The 23,527-nt window shown below is 36.6% G+C and overlaps 4 protein-coding genes across 13 annotated transcripts in view; 1 reads left to right on the forward strand and 3 right to left on the reverse strand.

Moving 5' to 3' along the window:
• LOC135935677 (cell adhesion molecule Dscam2-like) overlaps nt 1–23,527 on the forward strand; it is a 167,821-nt gene that overhangs the window by 13,521 nt on the left and 130,773 nt on the right. The gene's annotated exons all lie outside the window — the stretch shown is intronic.
• On the reverse strand, nt 14,814–15,884 carry LOC135937108 (lectin-like). The gene is made up of 7 exons (XM_065480193.1): nt 15,831–15,884; nt 15,667–15,770; nt 15,577–15,615; nt 15,473–15,500; nt 15,358–15,413; nt 15,188–15,305; nt 14,814–15,117 (listed from the first exon to the last, which is right to left on the reverse strand). The coding sequence occupies exons 2-7, from the start codon at nt 15,760–15,762 to the stop codon at nt 14,867–14,869; spliced, it is 588 nt and encodes a 195-aa protein (XP_065336265.1). The 5' UTR covers nt 15,763–15,770; nt 15,831–15,884; the 3' UTR covers nt 14,814–14,866.
• Nucleotides 16,607–19,411, reverse strand: LOC135937107 (lectin-like). The gene is made up of 7 exons (XM_065480192.1): nt 19,358–19,411; nt 19,195–19,301; nt 17,354–17,392; nt 17,249–17,276; nt 17,133–17,188; nt 16,963–17,080; nt 16,607–16,904 (listed from the first exon to the last, which is right to left on the reverse strand). The coding sequence occupies exons 2-7, from the start codon at nt 19,291–19,293 to the stop codon at nt 16,654–16,656; spliced, it is 591 nt and encodes a 196-aa protein (XP_065336264.1). The 5' UTR covers nt 19,294–19,301; nt 19,358–19,411; the 3' UTR covers nt 16,607–16,653.
• On the reverse strand, nt 20,482–22,855 carry LOC135937190 (lectin-like). 4 transcript variants are annotated; one of them, XM_065480283.1, is made up of 13 exons: nt 22,747–22,855; nt 22,557–22,666; nt 22,459–22,497; nt 22,366–22,393; nt 22,254–22,309; nt 22,062–22,176; nt 21,493–21,983; nt 21,331–21,437; nt 21,236–21,274; nt 21,143–21,170; nt 21,023–21,081; nt 20,843–20,960; nt 20,482–20,777 (listed from the first exon to the last, which is right to left on the reverse strand). In XM_065480283.1, exons 8-13 carry the CDS (start codon nt 21,424–21,426, stop codon nt 20,527–20,529), a joined length of 591 nt encoding a protein of 196 aa, XP_065336355.1. In that variant the 5' UTR covers nt 21,427–21,437; nt 21,493–21,983; nt 22,062–22,176; nt 22,254–22,309; nt 22,366–22,393; nt 22,459–22,497; nt 22,557–22,666; nt 22,747–22,855; the 3' UTR covers nt 20,482–20,526. The 4 variants fall into 4 exon arrangements, with proteins under 4 accessions (XP_065336355.1, XP_065336356.1, XP_065336357.1 ...); XM_065480284.1 differs by having other exon boundaries at nt 22,557–22,661; nt 22,747–22,845; XM_065480285.1 differs by lacking the exons at nt 20,482–20,777; nt 20,843–20,960; nt 21,023–21,081; ... (1 more) ...; nt 21,236–21,274; nt 21,331–21,437 and having other exon boundaries at nt 21,704–21,983; nt 22,747–22,834.

Below are 23,527 nucleotides of genomic sequence, written 5' to 3' on the forward strand. Positions count from 1 at the left end.
TTGTACTCACAACGCGATTTTCCGCATTTAATGGTTCATACGCTCGAGAAAGTTATTCGATTTTTTCCTGGTGGTAATTCAGCTCAGTATTATTTATGAAGGAAAGACCACCGGGGGCCGGGTTGCGATCTGTGTTGGTTCCCGCCGGTCAGAAGTCAATATGGCATCGAAATAATGGAGGCCAATCAGGAGACAGTCCAGCGGCCAATCAGAAGCGTCAAAAAAGAGGCTTGCCGGCCTAATAATTTCATTACCGCGAATTTTGTTACATTTCCGTTAACCTGATGTGCCATCTAATGGTTGATTCGCCAATTACCGGGCTAATCAGCTGTTAGTAAAGAGATAACAACGAAATTATTCATTGTGGTGAAGTTATTTTCATAATAAATTTTCAAGCCAATTTAATTATACGTTTGTAACTTTCCCGCCGTGCTCTACCAAACGCCATATCTGCGCGTCGCGTGAACCCAGCCCCCGATGGCACAGGACAAAATTTTAAACTAAAATTCCAATGCGCATTGACGAATTATAATTTAAAATTAAATATCAGTCGCGGATAGATTTACTAATAATCAGCTGTAGTGTCAGCAGTTTCAGGATTTTCCCTTCCTCTTTCTCTTTGTATACTCTAGCTCGCAATCAGAAACAAACTTATGGATAAAATGCAAATTTATTTTTTTAATGTTAAAATCAAGCTTGATTTTAAATAGTTATAATATTCAATTGTTTTTAAAGAAGCATAAAAATATTAAATGTACAAATTTAATTAAAGTGGAGAATTTTGCTGCTGAGAGAGTAAATTTTAAATATATATTTTAATTATAAAATAATTTTAATTGCGTTCAAGTAACCATGCAAACACAGCCTTTTTTCGCTTTCCGGCGTCAACATAGGTGAGCATTGACGATGAGGGACGTGGTGGTGCATGGAAATGAGAAACGGCGGATCTGCTCTCTCGCTCGCTCTCGCTCTCTCCGGCGGCTTGATTCGCCGGTGGTGCTACACAGCTCGATCGCTACTCGCGAGCAGCAATAATTTTAAAAAGCAGACGGGCATTCGCGGGGCCGGGTCGGGGGAGGAGGGCCGGGGGTCGAACCCAGAGCAATGTATATGGAGAGAGAGAGAGAGAGAGAGAGAGGCGCTCGTTCGCTCTCATGAAGGCTGGAAAGTGATTAAAAATCAAACTGAATATGCCGCCGGGAATGAAGCGCTCCAATTCCGGCTATAAACCTTTTTTATCGGTGCGCACCAGACACATTCATATACATTTACACACATTTTTTTTCTCCGCGCTCTCTATTTGAATATTGGAAAACAGGCCCCCGCTGAATTTATTTATTATTCATTGGCATTAGCACTGCCGCGCGATAAATTGCTGCTAACGGGTTTTTTATATTTTTATTTCGCCGAACAAGCCCGGAATTCCATCAGATTGAATGCAAAAACAAACAACACCTGTTTGACACGGCAAGCTTCGAAATTGGTTCGCACCCGTGAATTCAAATTTCGCTCTGGGAATGGGAAATAATGTTAGATTTTTGATAAATAATGTTTTCGGCCAGTGATGTAAATCGGCTCATGACACTTTCAAGTGGTGTTAATTCATCCTAACTGATTGTTTTCTGTGGGGAGTTATTGTAAAATAATAAAAAGATTATGATTATTTTTATTATTCCGTCCTATCCAACACAACAGCAAGAAACAGGCTATTTTAAATGGTTTAAAAATGCTTTCAAAGCTACATATTTGAAATTATCTTGGATTACTCTTGGTTTTAAGCATAAAATTTTTTCTCGTTAAAATATTACTGTTCAAAGATGCAAATTTATTTTTCAAATAGCTTTTAATTTTTACTATGCAAATAAGCACCATTTGGTAGAGTTAAATTATGAACGATTACCATGCACCAAAACCAAATAAAATAAATAATATAATTTCAAGCAATTTTGTTTTACAATTAATTATTAATTAGTAACTTTTCGATATTCCATGTTGTTCACCTTATGCAGCCATTGTAAAATGTATCTAGTTTATTAATCCAAAACTACTTTCAAAATTTTGCTTGTTTGAAGAGGATAGGATGCTGCAAAAGCCTGGAAAATCCTTGCTGCCAATGCAGGAACTCATCCCTTAAGATTCATTTAAATCCAAAATTGGCCTAAAAACGCAGTATATATTTTTGGGAAAATTGGCTGCGAAGTTATGATGCTTTTCAAATGGCGAGGACTGTCTCCCTACTTGAAATCTGATTTTATTTCAAAACAAAGAGTTACTCTAAAATGTTTCATACACTGTTGAACTTATCTTGACGAGGGGAATTGAAATCAGCCAAGAAAATGTGGTCAAAAGCTGAAAATTTAAAAAATTCAAATTTTTACTTTAGCATACTCATTTTTTATGATTAAAAATTATAGAATTCCGCGAATCAAATATATTCAACGTAATTCTCAAAAGGCCAGGCTTTCTGTCCAATTAGATATTTTTGTTGCTTGCAAAAATTAAAAAAAGTCCTTTCAATTTTCCCTTTTTGCCAGATTTAAAAATCTGGGCCACTCAATTTCACCCTCTTTTCTCCGTTTAGAATTCAAAGAGCGTGTTAAGAGCTGTTAATTAAATTCCGCGTACCGACGAGAGCAAGAATAAGCAGTGCATGTAACGCGTGTGTGTCGTGTGCGTCGCCGCGGGCTGATGGTGTGCAGCGAAACAATGAAAGAGCAGGGAAGAGAAAGCGTGTGTTATCAACGAGTCGCAGCTCGCAGCAGCATAATGTTATTGTTCAATCCCACGAGCTATTTGAATAAAGGTCTGCTGTACGAGTGTGTTGTGTGTGTGTGTATGCTGCTACGGGTCTTAGCGGCAAAACAATGGCGTTGGCCCGCAAATTACACCACTTATCAGACAGCCGTCAAAACGAATAAGTAGCAAAGCCGCGTGCGCGCGCGATACAAAGACCCCCGCAAAACCAACCTGCGTTCCCGCCGAGTCTGCAACAAAAGGCAAGAAGCTCTCTCTGTTGCTCCATTGTTGTTGCGAAAGGCTGGGAAACAACAAAGGAGGAAATCGACGAAATGCAAATCATGGAATTTGTCACATTCACAAATGAAAAGGAAAATGAGTGTTGTAGAGAATTTATTGTGATGCTTCGAGATGGAAGCGAATTTATACTGAAAATATTTTAATTTCGGTTCCTAGTGAGAAACAGTCAATCGTGTTGAATTTGTTTTAAAATGATGGAGCTGTGCTAAAAATTGTAAAAAACTGCCCAAACTTTCTTAGGTTGTCTTTTTTTAATTTCAGAGAAAAATATAACATAGCACGGTCACCTCATTGAAAAGCAGTTTTTATTTATTAGAAGTAAACTCTCCTCATAATCTGGACTTCGTTTAATTAAAGTGGAATGATACAGGGCAATAATTGAAAATTATTTGAATTGTTGGATGCCATAAACAATTGATCGACAAACAATTTGTTCAAGAATTTGCAATAGTAAAAAAGCACCTTCCTTCAATAAAAATTCAAATTTTGCCAATTTTCTCCCAAATTTACAGTGCTTGAACATATTTTCTTGGCATATTTCGATTCCTCTCGTCGAGATCTGTCCAACGGTGTATGCCACTTACTGGGGAAACTCTTGGTTTTGAAATTAAATCGGATTTCAAGTAAGGAGACAGCCAATACCATTTGAAAAGCACGGTAACTTTCAAGCCAATTTTCTCGAAAAATTGCAGTGCTTCCTAGGTCAATTTAGGCTTTAACTGAATCCTAAAGGACGAGTTTATGCATTGGCGACAAGCATTCTCCAGGCTTTTGCAGTATCATTCCTCTTTAATCGCGACGAAAAGACTCCAAATCAAGAAAAATTATAGTTTTTTAATTAATTTGTTGAAATCTGATATTTAACTGGTTACTCGTTGTTCCTGATTAGATTTTACACATTGTAGCGATGAGAATTTTTGATAAATTCCATAAATAATTAATTCCAAATTTACCCATGGTCAGAGCGCTGACCAAAGTAGTAGCACAGTAAATATTTTTAGAAAAGTGGCTGCAAAGTTAGTATCATTTAAAAATGGTGTGGAATGTCTCCCTCCTTGAAATCTGATTATATTTCACAACAAAGAGTTTTCCTAAAAGGGTTTTTCGTACGCTGCTGAATAGATCTTAACGAGAGGAATCGAAATCTTCCAAGAAAATGTGGTCAAGTGCTGGAAATTTTGGAGAAAATTTTAATTTCTACTGTTGCAAGGCCGTTTTTTATTATTGCAAATTATATAACAAATTGTTAATCGATCAACTGCTTATTTTGCATCCAACAATTTAAATAATTTTCAATTGTCACCCAGTATCAATCCACTGAAGGCAAACGTGGGGCTATAATTTATCCGACCTTTTAAAGTACATACAATTCTATCAGAAAAAGCAGCTTGCATTCAGATGAAGAAATTTTTGCATTAATCAACACAATTAGTCCAGATAAATTTAAGATGAATTCGGACAGTAATAAAAATAGTTGTTACCACTTGTACAGGTATTGCTTCCCAACAACGGGTTTAAATGAATTGATTAAAACTCAAATCCAAGAGTAAATTTCTAGAATATTAGGACAAATCTTTAAATTGATTTTTCCTCAAACAAAATATTCTTAATTAAAATTTTAAACAAAAATCAAAAAATTTAGCCACCCTTAGAGTTAATTGCAAAATAACTTTACAAATGACAAGTCCTTAAAATTAAAGAGGGTTTGCTCTTATTGAAATAATAAATATCCTCTATTTTCAGTTCAATAAAAATTGAAAAATGACTTTCACAATCTCATTAAATTTTCCATCGCTAGATCAAGGACAGTGCGGCAACAGGCCGAATTTTTTCCCATGCTGTCAGCCTCTTGATATTATTCCATCCGATGGCGAGGTATCTGGAGAATCTCTCTTTCTGCTCGCCTCCGACTGTGAGTCGGAATGGAGTGTGCTATCAAAAGGCGATTAGGCCACCCGGTGATCGGAGACGGCGAGCGGGTTGCATAGCCCGAGCTCCCGCCCGCCCGCGACGCCGTCACGCACAAGCCAAATTACGCCGGGCGCACGAGGTGATAATGCGGCGGCAGCGGCGACGGCGACGGTGGCAGCGGCGTCGTCATTAGCAAGCGAGTCACTCAAACGGCCGCCGCGATCATTATTCAATATTAATGAGACGCCGGCACTCTTCTCGCCGCTATGCCAACGCCAAGCACAAGTGAATATCGAGCCGATCGAGGTTTTTTTTCTCAGAACACGAGAGAGATGAGCTAAAAAAGAAGGCAGGCGCAACAAGCAGTGACGTGGAATGGACAAGATAATGAAAAGGTGAGGCATGACGAACTTGGCTTTCAAATGCTGGAAGATTTTTTATCATTAAATTGGCATCACTCTTTCAACAAATTAATCTCTATCTCTAGAGAAAAACAATGAATAAATAAACTCTACTTATTTAAAGAGGAATGAAAGTGAATTTCCCCGAAAAAATCCTTTAACACACATACAGATTAGATCCTAAAAGGATTATGATCTACAGTTAAAATAATACATAGGAAGCGCTGTAAATTTGCGAGAAAATCGGCCTCAAATTTAGCATTGTTTCAAGTAGAGAATTCTCAAAGGAATTTTGCAATCACGATTTTCATATTGAATTTCCGCATTTTCCCAAAGAAAGACTCACACTGTCAGTTAGATCTCGATCAGAGGATTCCAAATCATGTGAGAAAACATGGCCAACCGCTTTAAAATTTTAGAGGAAACTTGCAAAACCCATCTAATTGACAAGATTCATAAGTGCTAGCCATTTTTAATCTTCTCTCTATTCAATTTCTATAATTTTTTCATCCCGGAAGCAATTAATTTCCTTTATTAAAAAAGAACGCGTAACCGGTAAAATTTGAAAAATTGGATTTTGAGCACGTTTCGTCAAATGTATAAGAAAAAAATTGGTCGGTTAGGGTTGACTCTTTTCATGTAATGTCATTAATACACACTATATTTCCAAGATAAAAAATATTTGTATAATTTGATCTGCATTGTTAACCAGTTTTTTCCATTTTTAATACTCTACCGTCTAAAGAAAACTGAATCACGATAAAAATTTCAAATTTTTTTATTCCTTTAACCCTATCAAATGCTTCATAGAGAATATATAAATTATCTTATTTGACCTGATGATATTTATAAATTAATTCAAATGATCAATGCATTATTTTAGGAAAAAAATCAATAAATTGTCTAATTTAAATTTTTAAAATTACTGTAAAATTAGTTTAAATTAATCATGTTTAGAACTAGAAATGTTTTAGGATTGTAAAAAGATGCTTTACGATGAAATTTCCACCTTTTTAGTTTGAAACTTTACTTATACCGATTCAGGTGGTTTTAGTATGTTCAAATTGCTTAAATTGTAATATTATGTCTCATTTAATGTTTCCGTGCAAAAGTCATTCATTTAAAACATCATAGCAATAAAAATAAAATTTAATACAGCCTGGAAAATGACAAATCAGCCGTGAATTTGTGTGACGAACACGCAGGGACAGGTGCGTGCCGAGTAATTATTTCCACATTATGGTTTCCCTGCTTTAGAACACAAATTGCTAAGCTCACCCACTTAAACCTAAATTAATCTAGCGGAATTTGCGAGGGGGGTAAATAAAGGCGGCGGATAAAAGAAGAGGCGTACGCGGTGCTTTTGCAGCTCGTTTATCACCGCGCACATTAGGCCCTTTTCTAACCCACCTGACTGACTAACGAACTAACTGCTCTATCTTTGCTCGGGTGCTCGGCGAACGGCGCGATAATATTGTTATCAGAGTCGGAATTAATGCTCGGCGCCGCGGGCGCAGGGAAGACAAGTTATGAGAAAGAGAGAGAGAGGTGAATAATGAAAGCGCGGCAGCGCGTGATGAAATTAAAATAAATGATGCACGCGCCCTGACGAGCGAGACGCCGTCATGGATGGCTCCTTTTGTCAACTCCATAATTCAAGCGACTTTTCCAATTAAGAAGAAGACGCGAGTTCCAATCGACGCAAAGTTTCGGATAAGAGGATTGCAAACTGCGGTATTCTTGAGGAAAATGGAGCCATGTTTTGGTCTCGTGTGATGATGCCGGCGTGCGTCATGCGGTGTTTGCCAGAATCAATTTGTAACATTGCACCTAATGAGCCGTGATAGACGAGCGCCACCCCATCACTCATTACACCTAACGATTCTGTGAAACCAGATCAATATTTTTCTCCTATTTCCCTCTTTCCTCAAGGCCAAACAAATGTTCTTTTTTGCCCGTTTTGCTTTCTACTGCGTACATCAATGGTGGAAAAGTTACATCAAAACTTGGAAATTGTGAATCTCATAACTAGAGCTGATGTTTTTTTAATGTTTTTCTTCGAAACTCATGACAATAAGTCGAGTGATGATAAAAAATAATATTTTTTATTTTAATAGATAAATTTATGTTCTTTTGTGTTTAATTTCAATAAATTTATTTTTTCAAAGAACTGATCAAAATACTTAATTAAATGTAATTTATATAATTATAACTCCTGCGATACGTGCTTTACTTGAAATAATTCATGTATATATAATACAATTTGCGTGCTTTCATAGTCCCTAAAGATGAATACAAATTGAATTAAAATATTTAAGCAAAAAGAAAAAAGAAAAAGAAATAAAATTCGTGCTCATCTGATGGAATATTTTATAATTACTACTAAGCACCTAAATATTTTGCCCTAAAATGAACAGCCTTGCTTCAAGGTACATCTTTATTAGTAAACTATCCCCTTAAAGAGGATTGATACTAGAAAATCCTGGAAATCCTCGTTGCTAATGCATTAACTCATCCCTTAGCCAAAATTAACCTAAGCAGTGATTTAAATTTTTGAGAAAAGTGTCCGCAAAGTTATTCCGCTTTAAAAACGGTTAGGACTGTCTCCTTATTTGAAATCCTATTTTATTTTAAAACAAAGATTTTCCCTATAAAATAGCATATATTGTTGAATAGATCTCGACGAGAGGAATCGAAATTTGCCAAAAAATGTGGCAATTTAGGAGTAAATTTAAAAAAAAATCAATTTTTTCTGTAGCAAAGTCCTTTTTTAATTTTTAAACAAATTTTTTATCGATCTACTGCTCATGGCATCCAACAATTCAAATAAAATTTCAATTTTAGCCCTACATTAATCCATTTTAAGGGTAATGATGGACAAAACGTTGCATGTTTACCTCTGGAAAGTGGTTCATTGAATTAATTGTGTGCAGAATTAAGCAAATAATCATCTCGTCAAAGTTCAAAAATTGAATCGGGATGCAGTTAAATTTCAGATTTTTAAAATTTCACACGGTCTCTCAGTGACGTTTTCGTTTGATATAAATTCCTTGCATCGCGAACTCTCCAAAATTGTGAGGAAAATGTCCCTGCAGACGAAATAAATCAATATTTTCATTAAGAAGACATAGCAGTGCTCGCCGGTGCTTGATGAGTAAGGCAAATTTTTAGTCGGGAATTTAAACGGAACCCTGGAAAATTTTTTGATTTTCTGAGACCATATACGTCAAAGATTCGAATGATTACCCAAAATGTTTAGTAGAATTATAAGCCTACTATAAATTTATAAACTATTCTAAAAACATTTTGGTCAGTATATTATTATTTTTCAGCAGGGTTGCATTTGCTAACCTCCCCACTAGAGTTTTTACCACTAATTTTTTACCAATTTCTTGCGCAAGGAAGGAATTTATTCCCTTTTTCCATGTGAAAATATAAAATTTGCGGTCGGAGTGGTCAAAATTTCCTCTAATGTCCAGATTTTTTCTTTTAAATTGTTCTTTACTGCCTCATTTTCTCCAAAAATTTATCTCTGACAATTTTTCAAGTCGGCGAGGTCGTGAGCTAATAATTAGAAAATTATTGAAAACTGAGGTGCAAACATTGCCTGCAAGAAACTCTGGTTAAAATAAAAACAAATAGCATTTTACCACTGCATTTTTGCAACTCTGTTTTTCAGCTAAAGAGAAATCCTCAAAAGTAAACAGCGCATCTTCTCCTTATAACATTTGATTGATGGGCGTTAATGCCAAATTGAAATCAATCACACGGGAGCATATCGCATTGAAACTGTTTCGGAATCAAAATCCATCATCCCCTCTACAGCGGCGGCATTCTTTTCGCGAGTGAAAGCAACCAACTATCGCTGTGTGCGGCTCTTCATTTTCCTGCTCGCTGGCTTTGCTTTCGGTTGGATGTGCCTGCCTGCCTGCCTGCCTGCATGCGGCTCGAATTCGCACTCTTGCTTTTCGCGGCGCGGCGTCCCGCGTGGCCCGCCGTTGCCGAGCGCGAAATCACGAGAACAATGCACACACACACACACACACACACACGTATCGTACAACAAGCTCACTACTCAGGCTGATTGTAATAACAATAATGACGATTTCAGAGCACATATTCGCGCGCTCACGTCACGACCGGATCTACGTGTGCGAGACAATGGGGTGCGCGAGCGGAAAGGGGTGCGGGTGCGGGCCGCCGAATGACGATATCAGCGGCGGAATGTGAAAACGAACATGCTCCGCTTGCTTCATTCTTTTCCTCTTTCCGATACATTAATCCCGACTATATGGAAATGGTTTGCATGCATGTTTTATATGTTATGCTCTCTCGTGCGCCGCGTGTCGTGCCGCTATCCCTTTAATTGCAAGGGTGCTCCGTCCCTTCTTAATTAGGATTTTGCTTTCCGGACAAAAAAACCGAGAATATTCTGCTCCTATAACGGTTGCATGGCGTTTTCATCACACAAATTTTGAAAAATATCAAGAGATCGTAATGCAGTTTTTACTTCATTCTTGTATTCTTCAAAATATGCATTTTATTGTTTTTGAAAAGAATAGAAGGGATGATATTAATTATATAGCAATTAGCATTTTCATGTTTTCTAGAAAAGTGTGATAAAGATAGGTTTTAAGGCTTTTAAAGTGGAATGATACAGGGCAACAATTGACAGTTATTTGAATTGTTGGATGCCATAAACAATTGACCGATAAACAATTCCTTCAACAATTTGCAATAATAAAAAAGGACCTTCCTAAAGTAAAAATTCAAATTTTGCCAAATTTCTCCAAAATTTACAGTGCTTGAACATATTTTCTTGGCATATTCCGATTCCTCTCGTCGAGATCTGTTCAACGGTGTATGCCACTTATTGGGCAAACTCTTGGTTTTGAAATTAAATCGGATTTCAAGTAAGGAGACAGCCATTACCATTTGAAAATCACGCTAACTTTCCAGCCAATTTTCTCGAAAAATTACAGCGCTTCTTAGGCCAATTTAGGCTTTAACTGAATCCTAAGGGACGAGTTCTTGCATTGACAACAAGCTTTTACAGCATAAATCCTCATTAAAAAGTACTGGTATCATATAAGCTATACATCAAGTAATAAAACTACGCTGGAATGCCATGCCTGTTTATTTAAATGATTTTTTTCTATCCCATCGCGCGGTGAGGCCATGCCATGCCATTAATATTTCCTGCTAATTGGGAACGTGATCGAGTGACTGCCGAGATTGAACCGCCCGCCAGACGCGCGGGAATTAGTTTTTATAGGTGGAGGAGGGACACGTCGCTGCTTTTAGTGTTTCGCTGATCGATCCGTATTTTATCATCCGCGCGCCGCTCTGAAAGCAGGACGCCGGATTGTCATGGAGCCGATCAAGCAGAACGGCGCACCCGACAAAGTACACCTGGATTTATGGCCGAGCAGCCAGTTCGATGCAGAGTTCCGGCTCGGCCAACTCAGATAATGAATGCAGCGTTAAAAAGTCAGTGGCAAATTGTGGCAAATTTCAACCCTGATATTGGAGGAGTAAAAATTAATGACAGATGGATGCCTGCATTTTTAATTATTATTGCTTAGCTTAATTATCAGAGAACCTAAACGAACGATGTTGGTGGTTTAAAAATTTGATTTAGATTTGAAATAATTTAAAGGCTCCCTGAAAGAAAGTATCGATGTGATTTTTATCTAATAAAATAATTGCACGCTATGAAAAATCGTTACTCTACATCATAGTGTCAATTATTGTTGAATTAAAGTGGTCATTAAAATAATTTAATTGATAGATACTGCAAACCCCCCAGAAAATCCCGATGAATAAACCGATCCATATAAAAATATTATTTTAAGCCTAAATAGACACAGCTAGAGCTATAAATATTTGGGAAAAGTTGCTGCAAAAGGTTTAGGACTGTCTTCCTACTTGAAATCTTGTTTTTTTTCGCGAAAAATTGTTTTACACCGTTGAATAAATCTCGACGAGAGGAATCTGGTCCAGCACTTCAAAATTTGAATTTAAATTATGGCCTCTTTTGATCATCGCACTGAAATGCAATGAATTGGTCGACTGCTGATTTTTTTGCAAACAAAACTCGAATATTTTTCAATTGTTGTCCTGTCCCAATCAATTTTAATTTGTTAATGATCAAAGAATGAAAATTCGTCAATTTCCTTAAATGCTAATTTTATTGAGGTTCCATCAACTCAATGTAAAAAAGAATCAATGTTGATGAGCAATTAAAATTTATTACAGTTGAAAATGACTTGCTTTTTTAGTATGTGAAAGCGAATTTTCAATACTTCAGCGTGCAATATTCATATCTGGGTCGGGCAAAAATTCTAGTTTAGATTTGGCCGACATTCTTCTAAATCAAACTTGTTTTCCAACACTTCTTATTCTTTGCTTGATTTTAATTCTTCACGTAACTGTGGTTATTCAAATGGTGTCTAACTTTTAAGGTTAATTCTCATTTTGATTCAAAATAAGTATTATTAATTTTAATTCAGTGGCATAACGAAATAATAAATCTGGAATAAATAAGATTACTTAAACATCAAATTCATTTTCTAGGCACAAAATTTAAATTAATATGATTTCCTTCGGCAATAATAATGTTAACAATTGCTATTTACTTCACCTTTTTAATTTAAATTTGATTAATTTATGCAAATAAAAAATTATTGTTAGTTTAATATGACGAAAAAAATATAAAATAAATTATTAATTACGTTAAAAAAATTTGAAGGTAAACTTTAAATTAAATTACCTCCGCAATTCTGCACAGGAATCTATTTATATTCAAAATTAAACAGTATATTTACATATAAGAGCGTCAGCGCAGCGTTCCGCCCTTATTAATGAATAAATTCCGGCTAATTCGCGCAGCATTCCACTTGAGCCCGAATTTCGGCGCGTTTGTCGGCTGTTTTGCGCGAGTTGCTGCATAATTAATCGGCCGGGAATTCGGCCACGGACGAATAATGACGCAATATAAAATTCTCTCAGGCTGGCTCGTTCGTTCATCCAGTGGCGGCGGTTGCCAGGCAGGAATTCGCCGAGGAATTCTCGCCGATATTATCTTCACGCCACTTGATCCGCCTATTAAAGTTCCAAGTCGCATTCCGCTTATTATATTGCCGGCGCTCCGCTCGCTCCGTGGCGCCCGCCCTCAATGGATCATGCATAATAACGCGGTGAATCGGAAGACTAGCTGAGCTGCAAATTGAAAAAAAAAGAGGAGAAAAGAGAGACGAGAGTGAACCGTCGCTTGCTTGCTCTCCACGTGGAAAATGGTTCAATCATATAGTGACCGTTTTCCACACAATGCCAACGTTATAAAATCGAGGAAAGAGGATTTTATGGGCCTCTCAAAGTTCTCTTTATCGCGCAATCACAATGAGACGGAATTAAACTGCTCTTTTATATTCAACTCGATGCCTATCAATCTTCCTTCCAAAATGATTCGGGATTAGAATTTTTATTTTCTTTCTTTTTGTGTGTTTCGCTGTGTCTTTGCTTCACGTTGAATTTTTTTTTTAAATTTCGACAAAGTTCCAGCCAATTTTGTGCTTGTTGCGCTGCACAGGTTGACTATTGAAACTGATTTGAATTTTTAAATGCAATACATGTACAAAGTTGATCAATAAAAAATTTATTCTTTAATTTGCAATGATAAAAACCCTTAAAAATTTGAATTTTACACATTTTCTCTAAAATTTACAGCGTATGACCACATTTTCTTGGCAGATTTCGATTCCCCTCGTTGAGATCTGTCCAATAGTGTTTGAAACCTTTTAGGAAAACTCTTTGTTTTGAAATAAAGTCAGATTTCAAGTAGGGAGACAGCTGTTGAAACAAATTTTTGATTCAAAACTACTTGTTAGCATAGCTAACAATTGCGAATGCCAACAAGCGTTTTCTAACTTCAAAGGGCCAACAAAAGATCACCTCAGGTGACGATAAAAGTCAAATGCGTGAATAACTGGAATAGGGCGAGTCAGTGTCAAGTCACTAGACGTGCTCTCTGTTATTCGTCTCTTTGCTCCCATGCTGAGTCCGCTGTTTCTGCGGCCCCCAGCGCGAGCGCTCTCTCGTTGCCTCAACATCCACATATTACGCACAAAAATATCAACACAAATATTCCTCTCAGTCTGTTTTAAAAAAAGGGCAACTACAGTTTTGATGAAATCACGATAAATTTGAGGCTTCAGTTCCTTAACGTTGCAGTAGCCAAAAAAGTGTGTTTCTGTACGGGGATACTAAAATTTGAAATAATCATTTTCTTACTCCCCGGTGATTTTTATCTTTTTTACCAGTCGATTTTTCCTCCGATTGTGAGCAAGAAAATTAGCCTTCGATATTTTCCCCAGCAATATAATTCAAAACGTTTTAAAAAGTTTTAAAAAATGTTGCTTCTTTGTAGACTTGACTAAGGTCATGTGCCAATAACTAAATAAAATACATATATTTAAAATGAACTAAATAACGCCCACAACGGTAAAAGAAATTCTCAAGTTCCCACTGTTGAATTGATTTATAGGAAGGTATTATGATGCGCAGTATTTTCCTATATTATGAATTTTATTAAAGCTGTAGTTGTGGGCTGCGTGTGTGGACTGCGACTTGTGGAAATGGGACGACATCGGAAAAGTGTAGACTGGCTGTGGGGCTGAATATGTGTGGAATAGTGAGGCTCGGTGAATGGGACGGATTAAAGACTCGGGACGCGTCCGAGTGGGTTCATCAGGGACTTCGGTGAAGCGTGGCGCAGCATCCGAAGTGTGGTACCGCTTAAGCCCAGGCATGCGATCAACAACATCGGGGACGGAAGCTACATCGTCCTGCTGCGATGGCGATCTTTACGTCTTACAGGGTCCTCGTCCAGTTTGTCCTCACAATTAGGGTTGGTCCGGTCGTCTAGGCTGCTGCAGGAATTCTCTCTCTTTTGAATTGTGTCGCGTCGGTTTATATATGCTCGTCAAACAATGTGATTAGTCTGTTGTGTGAATTTGTGTGTTGCAGAATGGTCATTGTTTGACGGAATGTAGGTACCCTACAGATTCTTACCCTTATCTCGCAACAAAAAGAAGTACAGTTTGTTTCATGAGCTCTGACAATGAGTTAGGTATATGTGCACTGCCAAGGCAAATCAAATAAGATTTAAGCCCACCAAGAATAACCATATGTTTCCCTAATTAATTGAAATCAACGATAGGAATCATGCAATTTTAGAAAAAAAAATAAGGAATAAATTTGTATTTACCCTTAGCATTGGAAATTAAAATTTAAAAATAACGTGATCGTGGTCTCGATCAACTACCAAAAATCATCTTTTATTTTTTTTTGTTTTCAAGACAACCACTGACCTCGCAGTCTTGACCTTTGCCCTTTTATCGCCCTGGCTGATATGTGACTGAGATTAAAAAGTCCTCTCTCTAATTGTTGTTAAGAAGGAAACAATGACAACATTTTATACAATAAACAACCTGCTTCTTGTATTTTATCGGTTATTTTTACTGGCATTCTGAAGTCGACTCACAAAATACGTATGCTTTAGACAAACAATTTACATCATACAAATTATAGTTATCTAACGAGTAGGAACTTAACGCAACGCAAGATGCTTTCCCCTTGCCAAAATCATTTGGCTCGCCGTATTGTGTGTCCCACAACTGGCTGTCTCTGGGTAAAACCTCTCCGTCGTACCACGTGAAGTTTCCTGGGTGCCGTCCCGCGTCAGTTGCAGACAACCAATATTTTTCTCCTGAAATCCAGGGTGCAGAGGGGAACGTTAATTTTGATTTTGCTGTCATTTTTCCTCAGTTGGGTCTCACCTGGAGCATATCTACTTTCTACACTCTCCTTCAGCAAACGTAGTTCCTCCGAGGTCTTTGGGGTCGCCAGCTCCATCATTTTACTTTTGCAGTATGCCTTGGCCTCATCCCAGCTCCGCTGCGAGAAAATGTTTTATGAATTAGGAGCAGAAATTTTTCCCATAATTTACCTTCTTTGCATACATATGATACGTTTTCTCATTTTCCAATGTAGTCAAGGCCAGCCCTGTAATTGATTTCAAGTAAATTTATTCAGTTATATAAGCTCGTAGATTTTTTTTTTACTTTGTTTGATTTTCACGCAGTCAACGTCCTGGACCACATGTAAATATAATGAGATAAAATAGTAATTTCCAATTATAATAGTGACATAATTTTTTATTCTTCACCTTCTTCAATTTTCCAACGTCGGTAAGCAGTTGAGCGAGCTAAACCACTTGAATTAAATTTTATTTTTCTGTATTGTGAATTATTTATACCATCGTTTTCATTTCTTTGATATTTTCTTCCACATTGCCGTCCGCCATCACCACTGGCGCGAGGAAAACGACCAAGAATATCCAGAGCGGTGACATTTTACTCTCTACCAGAACGGATAGTTATTTAAAAAGCCAAAATTTTGTAGACAAAAGGAATAACTCACTAACTGTTGAGAGTAGGATGCGAACGCTGTTGTTGGATTGACTGTAATTTGAAGAGAGAGTGGCAAATTTATATCCGGACAAATACCGCTCGAATAACCTACTTTTTTCAATTGACGCGAGCAGCCTTGATCTTTGACTTTTAACTGCTTAACAGCAAATGTGTGATAAAGTCGTCTCCAAAATACTTTTTTTGAAATTTTGTTGCTGTTGCTATTAAAAAAATCACAGTGTTGCATTTTCGTACCCTCAGGATTTTACCATTTTTACCAGTCGATTTTTTCTTTACGACTTAACTACAAAATATTTTAAATTAATAAATTAAAACGTAAAGAATGCCATCAATATGCTCAACAAACACTCAAGTTTTCACTATGACAAATTGATTCATGCTCTTTGCTTTCAAAAAGGAAATTTTAGTTTGTTTGATGAGCTCGAATATAATTAAATTTAAATTCCCCATAAATAACTATATTCCTCTATTTAATTGAAATAAACGATAGGAAACATTGTCATGCAATTTTAGAATAAAGTAATGAATTAATTTGTATGTACGCTTAGCATTGAAAATTTAAATTTAAAAATAACGTGATTGTGGCCTCCTTCAACTACCGAAAATCGTCTTTTATTTTTTTCGTGTTTTCAAGCACACAAGCGACCCCGGAGTCTTGACCTTTGCCATTTTATCCCTCTTGCTGATATGTGAGTGATAAGAAGTCCTCTCTCTAATTAATCTTTTGGTCATATTATTGTTGTTAAGAAAAGGAAACAATGACAATATTTTTTACAAACAACGCGTACCTTCCTGTATATTATTAATTATTATTACTGACAATCCGAAGTCGACTCACAAACTACGTATGCTTCAGAGAAACAATTAACATCACACAATTTAGGGTTATCTAACGTGTAGGAACCCATCGCAACGCAAGATGCCTTTCCATTGCCGAAATCATTTGGCTCGCCGTATTCTGTGTCCCACAACGGGCTGTCACCGGGTAAGACCTCTCCGTCGTACCACGTGAAGTTTCCTGGGTGCCGTCCCGCGTCAGTTGCGGACAACCAATATTTTTCTCCTAAAATCCAGGGTACAGAGGGGAATATTTTTATTTTATTTCCTTATTTGGTTCTCACCTGAAATATATTCATTATTTACGCTTTTCTTCAGCAAACGTATTTCCTGTAAGGTCTTCGGGGACGCCAGCTCCATCATTTTACTTTTGCAGTATGCCTTTGCCTCATCCCAGCTCCGCTGCGAGAAAATATTTTATGAATTAAGAGCAGAAATTTTTCCCATAATTTACCTTCTTTTTGTACATATGGTATGTTTTCTCGTTTTCCAATGTAGTCAAATCCAGGCCTGCAATTAATTTAGAAGTAAATTTATTCAGTTATTCAAACTCATAGACAATTTTTATACTTTGTTTGATTTTCACGCAGTCAACGTCCTGGACCACACGTAAAAACCACGAGATAAAATATTAATTTCAAATTATAATAGTGACATAATTTTTTTATTACTCGCCTTCTTCAAATTTCCAACGTCAGTAAGCAGTTGGGCGAGCTAAACCACATGAATTAAATTTTTATTTTCCTGTATTGTGATTTTTTTACCATCGTTTTAATTTCATCATTGCATTTTGCATCCACATTGCCGTCGGCCATCACCATTGGCGCGAGGAAAACGACCAAGAATATCCAGAGCGGTGACATTTTATTCTCTATCAGAACGGATAGCTATTTATAAAGCCAAAATTTTGTAGACAAAGAGAATAACTCACCAAATGTTGAGAGTAAGATGTGGACGCTGTTGATAAGAAATGATGTGAGAGCGACTGACATCTCCACGCGACCTTTATATATCAGCCAAGCAACGGGCAGATAGGGAAGGCTATTTTTAACAAATGGCACACATGCTGTGACTGTTTCATTTAGTTATTAAGAAAAATCTATGAAGGACACATTTTCATCGCAATTAAAAGTTTTAGCTCCAAATCAGCGGGGACTAGATTCGTGCGACGCGCAGATATGGCGTCCGGCGGAGTATGGCGCGAACAAACGGTCACGTGAAAACGCGCGAAAAGAACCAAGTTTTCGTCAATATTGTGACATAATTTGCATTACTTGCACTAATTGTGTCTTTTAGAACGTAAAAACAAACTCTTAACACTCGTACGCGAATCCAAAGAGAGCTTTTTGTTTTCCACATTCAGACGTCATCTTGGATCTGCGCAGTGGGAACCACTTTTACCACACATCTGGCCCCTGCTGCTCTAAATTTAAAAATTAATCCAGAGTAAAAGAATCAATACAATTTTATGTGTATGAATTGAAATTATAATTGAGAAATAACTTATTGTGGTCTGACAACTCACAAAAATCTTCTTAAAATCTTTTTAATGTGTTTTCAAGAACACAATTAAGCGACCCCGCAGTCTTGACCTTGCCAATTTGTCGCCTTGGCTTATGTGTGTCAGATTATAAATTTATCTTTTGCATTTATTATTGTTGTTTAGAATGAAACAATGACAAGATTTTTGTACACAAAAGGGCATCTTGTATTTTATTGAATATTTTTAGAGACATTCGGAAGCCAGCTCACAAATTACGTATGCTCTAGAGAGACAATCAAAATCATACAATCTATCATTTAGGAGCCCGCGGGAGCCTAACGCAACGCAAGCTGTCTTCCCCTCGCCAAAACTATTGGGTTCGCCGTTTTCTTTGGGCCACATTTGGCTTTCCTTAGATAAAACCTCTCCGTCTTGCCATATGAAGTTTCCTGGTTCCCGTCCCGCATCAGTTGCAGACAACCAATAATGTCCTATAACATACAGAGACAAATAATTTATTTTTTTCGTCTTCTTAGTTGGTTCTCACCTGGATCATTATAATTATGTGTAAACTTCTTCAGCATGTATAGGTCATCCGAGGTCTTCGGGGACGCCAACGCCATCATTTTACTTTTGCAGTATGTGTTTGCTTCATCCCAGGTCAGCTGCGTGAAAATGTTTCAGAATTTAGAGCAGAAAATAAAATAAAGTCTTACACAGTACCTCCTTTTTATACGAATGATAGGTTTTCCCATTTTGCAATTTGGTCACATCCAGACCTGCGATTGATTTTTAAATAAATTTATTCGTGGGTTAAAAGTTATTATACTTTGTCTGATTTTCACGCAGTTAACGTCCTGGACCATATGTAACAATCATGGAAATGAATATTAATTATTTCAATATTTAAATCAAAAAATCATGCATTAACTCACCGTCTTTAATTTCCCAACTTCAGTTAGCAGTGTGGTGAACTAAACCACAAGAAGATATAATGTTATTTTATTAGTTCCGTTAAATAAACTAGTTATACCATCGTTTTAATTTCATCATTGCATTTTTTATCCACATTGCCGTCGGCCATCACCATTGGCTCGAGGAAAACGACCAAGAATATCCAGAGCGGTGACATTTTATTCTCTATCAAAACAGATAATTATATGGCCAAAATTTTGAAGACAAAAAGAATAACTCACCAACTGTTGAGAGTAGGATGTGAACGCTGTTGTTGGATTGACTGTAATTTGAAGAGAGAGTGGCCAATTTATATCCAGACAAATACCGCTCGAATAGCCTAATTTTTTTCAATTGACGCGAGCAGCCTTGATCTTTGCCTTTTAATTGCGTAACAGCAAATGTGTGATAAAGACGACCCCAAAATACTTTTATTAAAATTTGTAGCTGTTGCTATGAACCAAATATTGATATTCCCTTTTTATTTATTTTCACTAACATTCAGAAGTCGACTCACAGATTACAATTGCTTCAGTTTCACAATTCAAATCCCACAGCCAATAAAACATTTTCGAACTGGTGGGAGTGCAAAACAACGCAGGCTTTCAGCGCCGAAATCATTTGGCTCTTGTTTCCGCTTGTCCCAGAATGCACTTTCCCTTGGAAGGATTTCACCGTCGAGTTTCCGGGTTAATTTCCCACGTCTGTTGCAGACACCCACCACTGTTCTCTTAAAATAAAAAATGAAACAGCTTATTCTAAAAATGCGTTGTATTTATTTTATTTTGTTTCTCATTCTCGGTTTCACCTACAGCAAATTGGTCGATTGTTTTCCTCAAAGTGCGTATTTCGTGTGAGGTATTTGGGGACGCCAATGCCATATCATTTTACTTTTGCAGAATCTATCTGCTTCGTCCCAGCTCCGCTGCAGGAATATCCATTAAAATAAAATTAATAGTTCACAAGTCCTCGCAACCTCTTTCTCTGATGTTGTTTATTCTTTCCCTTTTCTCGCTACAAAGTTATTTCAGTTTGTTTGATGAGCTGTGATGAGTTATACGTATGTGCACTGCTCAGAAATAAATATTTCCTCTATATAATTGAATGCAATTTATTTGGTATAAAATAAGGAAAAAAATTGTATATACGCCTAGCTTTGAAAATTATTATTTAAAAACCACGTGATCGTGGTCGCACAACTGAATAAAATCTTATTTTAATCTTTTTGACGTCTTCAAGAATAAGTAATAAGTGCGACCCTCTGCAGTCTTGACCCTTGCCATTTTATTGCTTTGGCTTATGTGAGTCTGATTAGAAATTTATCTTTTGGTTTTATTGTTGCTGTTTAGAATGAAAAACCGACAAGACTTTTTTACACAAATCAAGGCTTATTGTATTTTATTGATTACTTTTACAGACATTCGGAAGCAAGCTCACAAACTGCGTATGCTTTGTAGAGACAATGAAAATCATACAATCGATCATCTTTAAGCCCGGGGGAACCTAACGCAACGCAAGTTTTCTTCCCATTGCCAAATAATTTATTTGGTCTCATAAATTGTTTGTCCCACAATTGGCTTTCTCTTGGTAAGATCTCTCCGTCGTGCCATGCGAAGTTTCCTGGTTCCCGTCCCGCGTCAGTTGCAGACAACCAATATTGTCCTAAGGTACAGAGAGAATACATTATATATTTTTTTTCTTTTTACAATAATATAGTTGGTTCTCACCTGGAGCAAATTGTCTTTGTGTACTCTGCTGCAGCAAACGTAGGTCATCCAAGGTCTTTGGGGACGCCAACGCCATCATTTTACTTTTGCAGTATGTGTTTGCTTCATCCCAGGTCACCTGTGAGGAAATATGTACGAATTTAGACCAGAAATTTCGAAGGTTAAATTTTTACACATTACCTCCTTTTTATACATGTGATAGGTTTTCCCATTTTCCAATGTTGTCAAAGCCTGATTGCCTGTAATTGATTGGTATGTAAATTTATTCATGAATTAGGTTCATAAAAACGTCTTATATACTTTGTCTGATTTTCAAGCAGTCAATGTCCTGGACCATATATGTAACAATCATGGGATTTAAATATTAATTTCATTTTTTTTTAATTCACTCACCTTCTTTAAAATTCCAACTTCAGTTAGCAGGGTGGTGAACTAAACCGCAAAAATAAAATGTATATTTTTATTTTATCGTGATCTCAATTAGTTACCATCGTTTTAATCTCATCGAATTTTTCATCCACGTTGCCGCCCGCCATCACCATCGGCGCGAGGAAAACGACCAAGAATATCCAGAGCGGTGACATTATTTTACTCACTATCAGAACGGAAAATTTTGAAGAGTGTACTGCTTAGCAAAAAGAATAACTCACCAATGTTTGGAGAAGGATGTGATCGCTGTTGTGAGAGTGACTGTAATTTAAAGAGAGAGTGGCCAATTTATATCCGGACGAATATATAACCTACTTTTTTCAATGGTCACGAGCTTGTGTTTATCGCAGCAGCCTTGACCTTTGCTTCTTAACTGCTTACAGGCAAATTCATCTCTCACATTCAAATATTTTTTATTGAAATTTGAAACTGTTGCTATCAAGCAATTTTATTTATTTTCATTAACATTCGGAAGTCGACTCACAAATTGAAAATGCTTGAGTTTCACAATTCAAATCCCACAGCCAATAAAATTTTTCTGACAGGTGGGAATGCAAAACAACGCAGGCTTTCTTTCCGTCGCCGAAATTATTTGGCTCTTGTTCCCGCTTGTCCCACAATGCACTTTCCCCAGAAAGGATTTCGCCGTCCAGCCACGTAAAGTTACCGGGCTCGTTTCCAACGTCTGTTGCGGACACCCACCATTGTTCTCCTAAAATCAAAAGAAATAAAAACAAAATTATTGTAAAAATGCGTTTAATTTATTTTATTTCTCTTTCTCGGTTTTCACCTGGAGCAAATTGGTCGATTGCTTTCCTCAAAGTGCGTATTTCGTTTGAGGTCTTTGGGGACGCCAACGCCATCATTTTACTTTTGCAGAATATGTTCGCTTCGTCCCAGCTCCGCTGCAGAAATATTAATTAATCCTCAGCAACCAGTTTGGATTGCTTGAATCAAAATGAGATTGAAATGTTGAAATTACCAGTATTCTCGAAAAATGGTACGACTTTTCATTTTCCAGTGTAGCCAGAGGCAAATCTGTTAGACAGTTTTTCAATAACAATTTGATTTCTTAGTCAGAACGTAAATCTTACTTCGTTGGATTTTCAGGCAGTCAATGTCCTGGACCAAAAAAAAAACGATTTATTAAGAGAACACAGTAAAAAAATTAATGAATACTATTATACCTTTCTTAGTTTTCCAAATTCAGTTAGCAGTGTGGTCAACTATGCCAGGATATATAAAATAATATCAGTTTTTAGTTTTTGTTTTTTGAAATAGTTACCATCGTATTAGTTTCTTTGCAGTTTTCACCCGACTGGCCGTCCACCCTTACCATTTGTGCGAGAGAAAAGACCACGAAGACCCAAAGGAAATGCATTTTTTCTCCCTTTCCTTGCAAAATATATCATTCAGTTTATCGATAATGTTAAGGAATGAAAATTAGAGGCCTAATTAAAAAAAAAGAAACTCACCAACTGTTGAGAGTACGACGTGGACGTTTGTGATAAGAAACGATCTGAAAGCAGATGACTTCCTCACGCGACCTTTTTATATCAGCCAAGCGAGGCACGTAGCGGGAGCACTGGTTGGCAACGAAGGCAGATTGGGTGTCCTTTAGCCTTAAAGCAATAAATTATTGCCGGAGTGCATAAATCATAACATGATAATTATATCATATCACACACACAAATATGGAAAGTTTGTTGTGTTTAAAAATATTTGTCCTTCGATTATTTTTTTCGTGAAGAAATCAATTTAGTTTATATAGGTTTGGTAAATGCATAATATTTACATAATAATTAATTGAATTGCATAATTTAAGTGAATTAAAGGATAAGAAACGTTCATCTCTGCTGATTTTAAATTTTTTGTAAAAAAGATATTTGCATTTTGAGCGCCTTTTAACTACGGTTAGAAATGAATTGAAAGTGAATACGTTTTGTTGTAATATTTATTTATTTAAACTACTTGTTAATTCTATTTAAAAAAAAATTATATTCTACTGAATTAAATAATTAAAATTTTTATTGAGATGAAATCAATCCTGAAATCCGCAATGTGTTATTAGCATTTTTATATTTAAAATATCAAGCTGCAATACAAATTTGTCTCTTTTCAAAGAAAATTTAGATCTTAAAACGGACATGAATTAGAAATTACCTAAAGGCAAGCATTGAATAACGCCAGCTATATATTTAATTTTTTGCTGTTGTTCCCTCTTTTTTATAACTAGGATTTAATTCAACTAGCTGT

This window comes from Cloeon dipterum, chromosome 2 (assembly GCF_949628265.1).
Source record: "Cloeon dipterum chromosome 2, ieCloDipt1.1, whole genome shotgun sequence".
Classification (NCBI taxonomy): domain Eukaryota; kingdom Metazoa; phylum Arthropoda; class Insecta; order Ephemeroptera; family Baetidae; genus Cloeon; species Cloeon dipterum.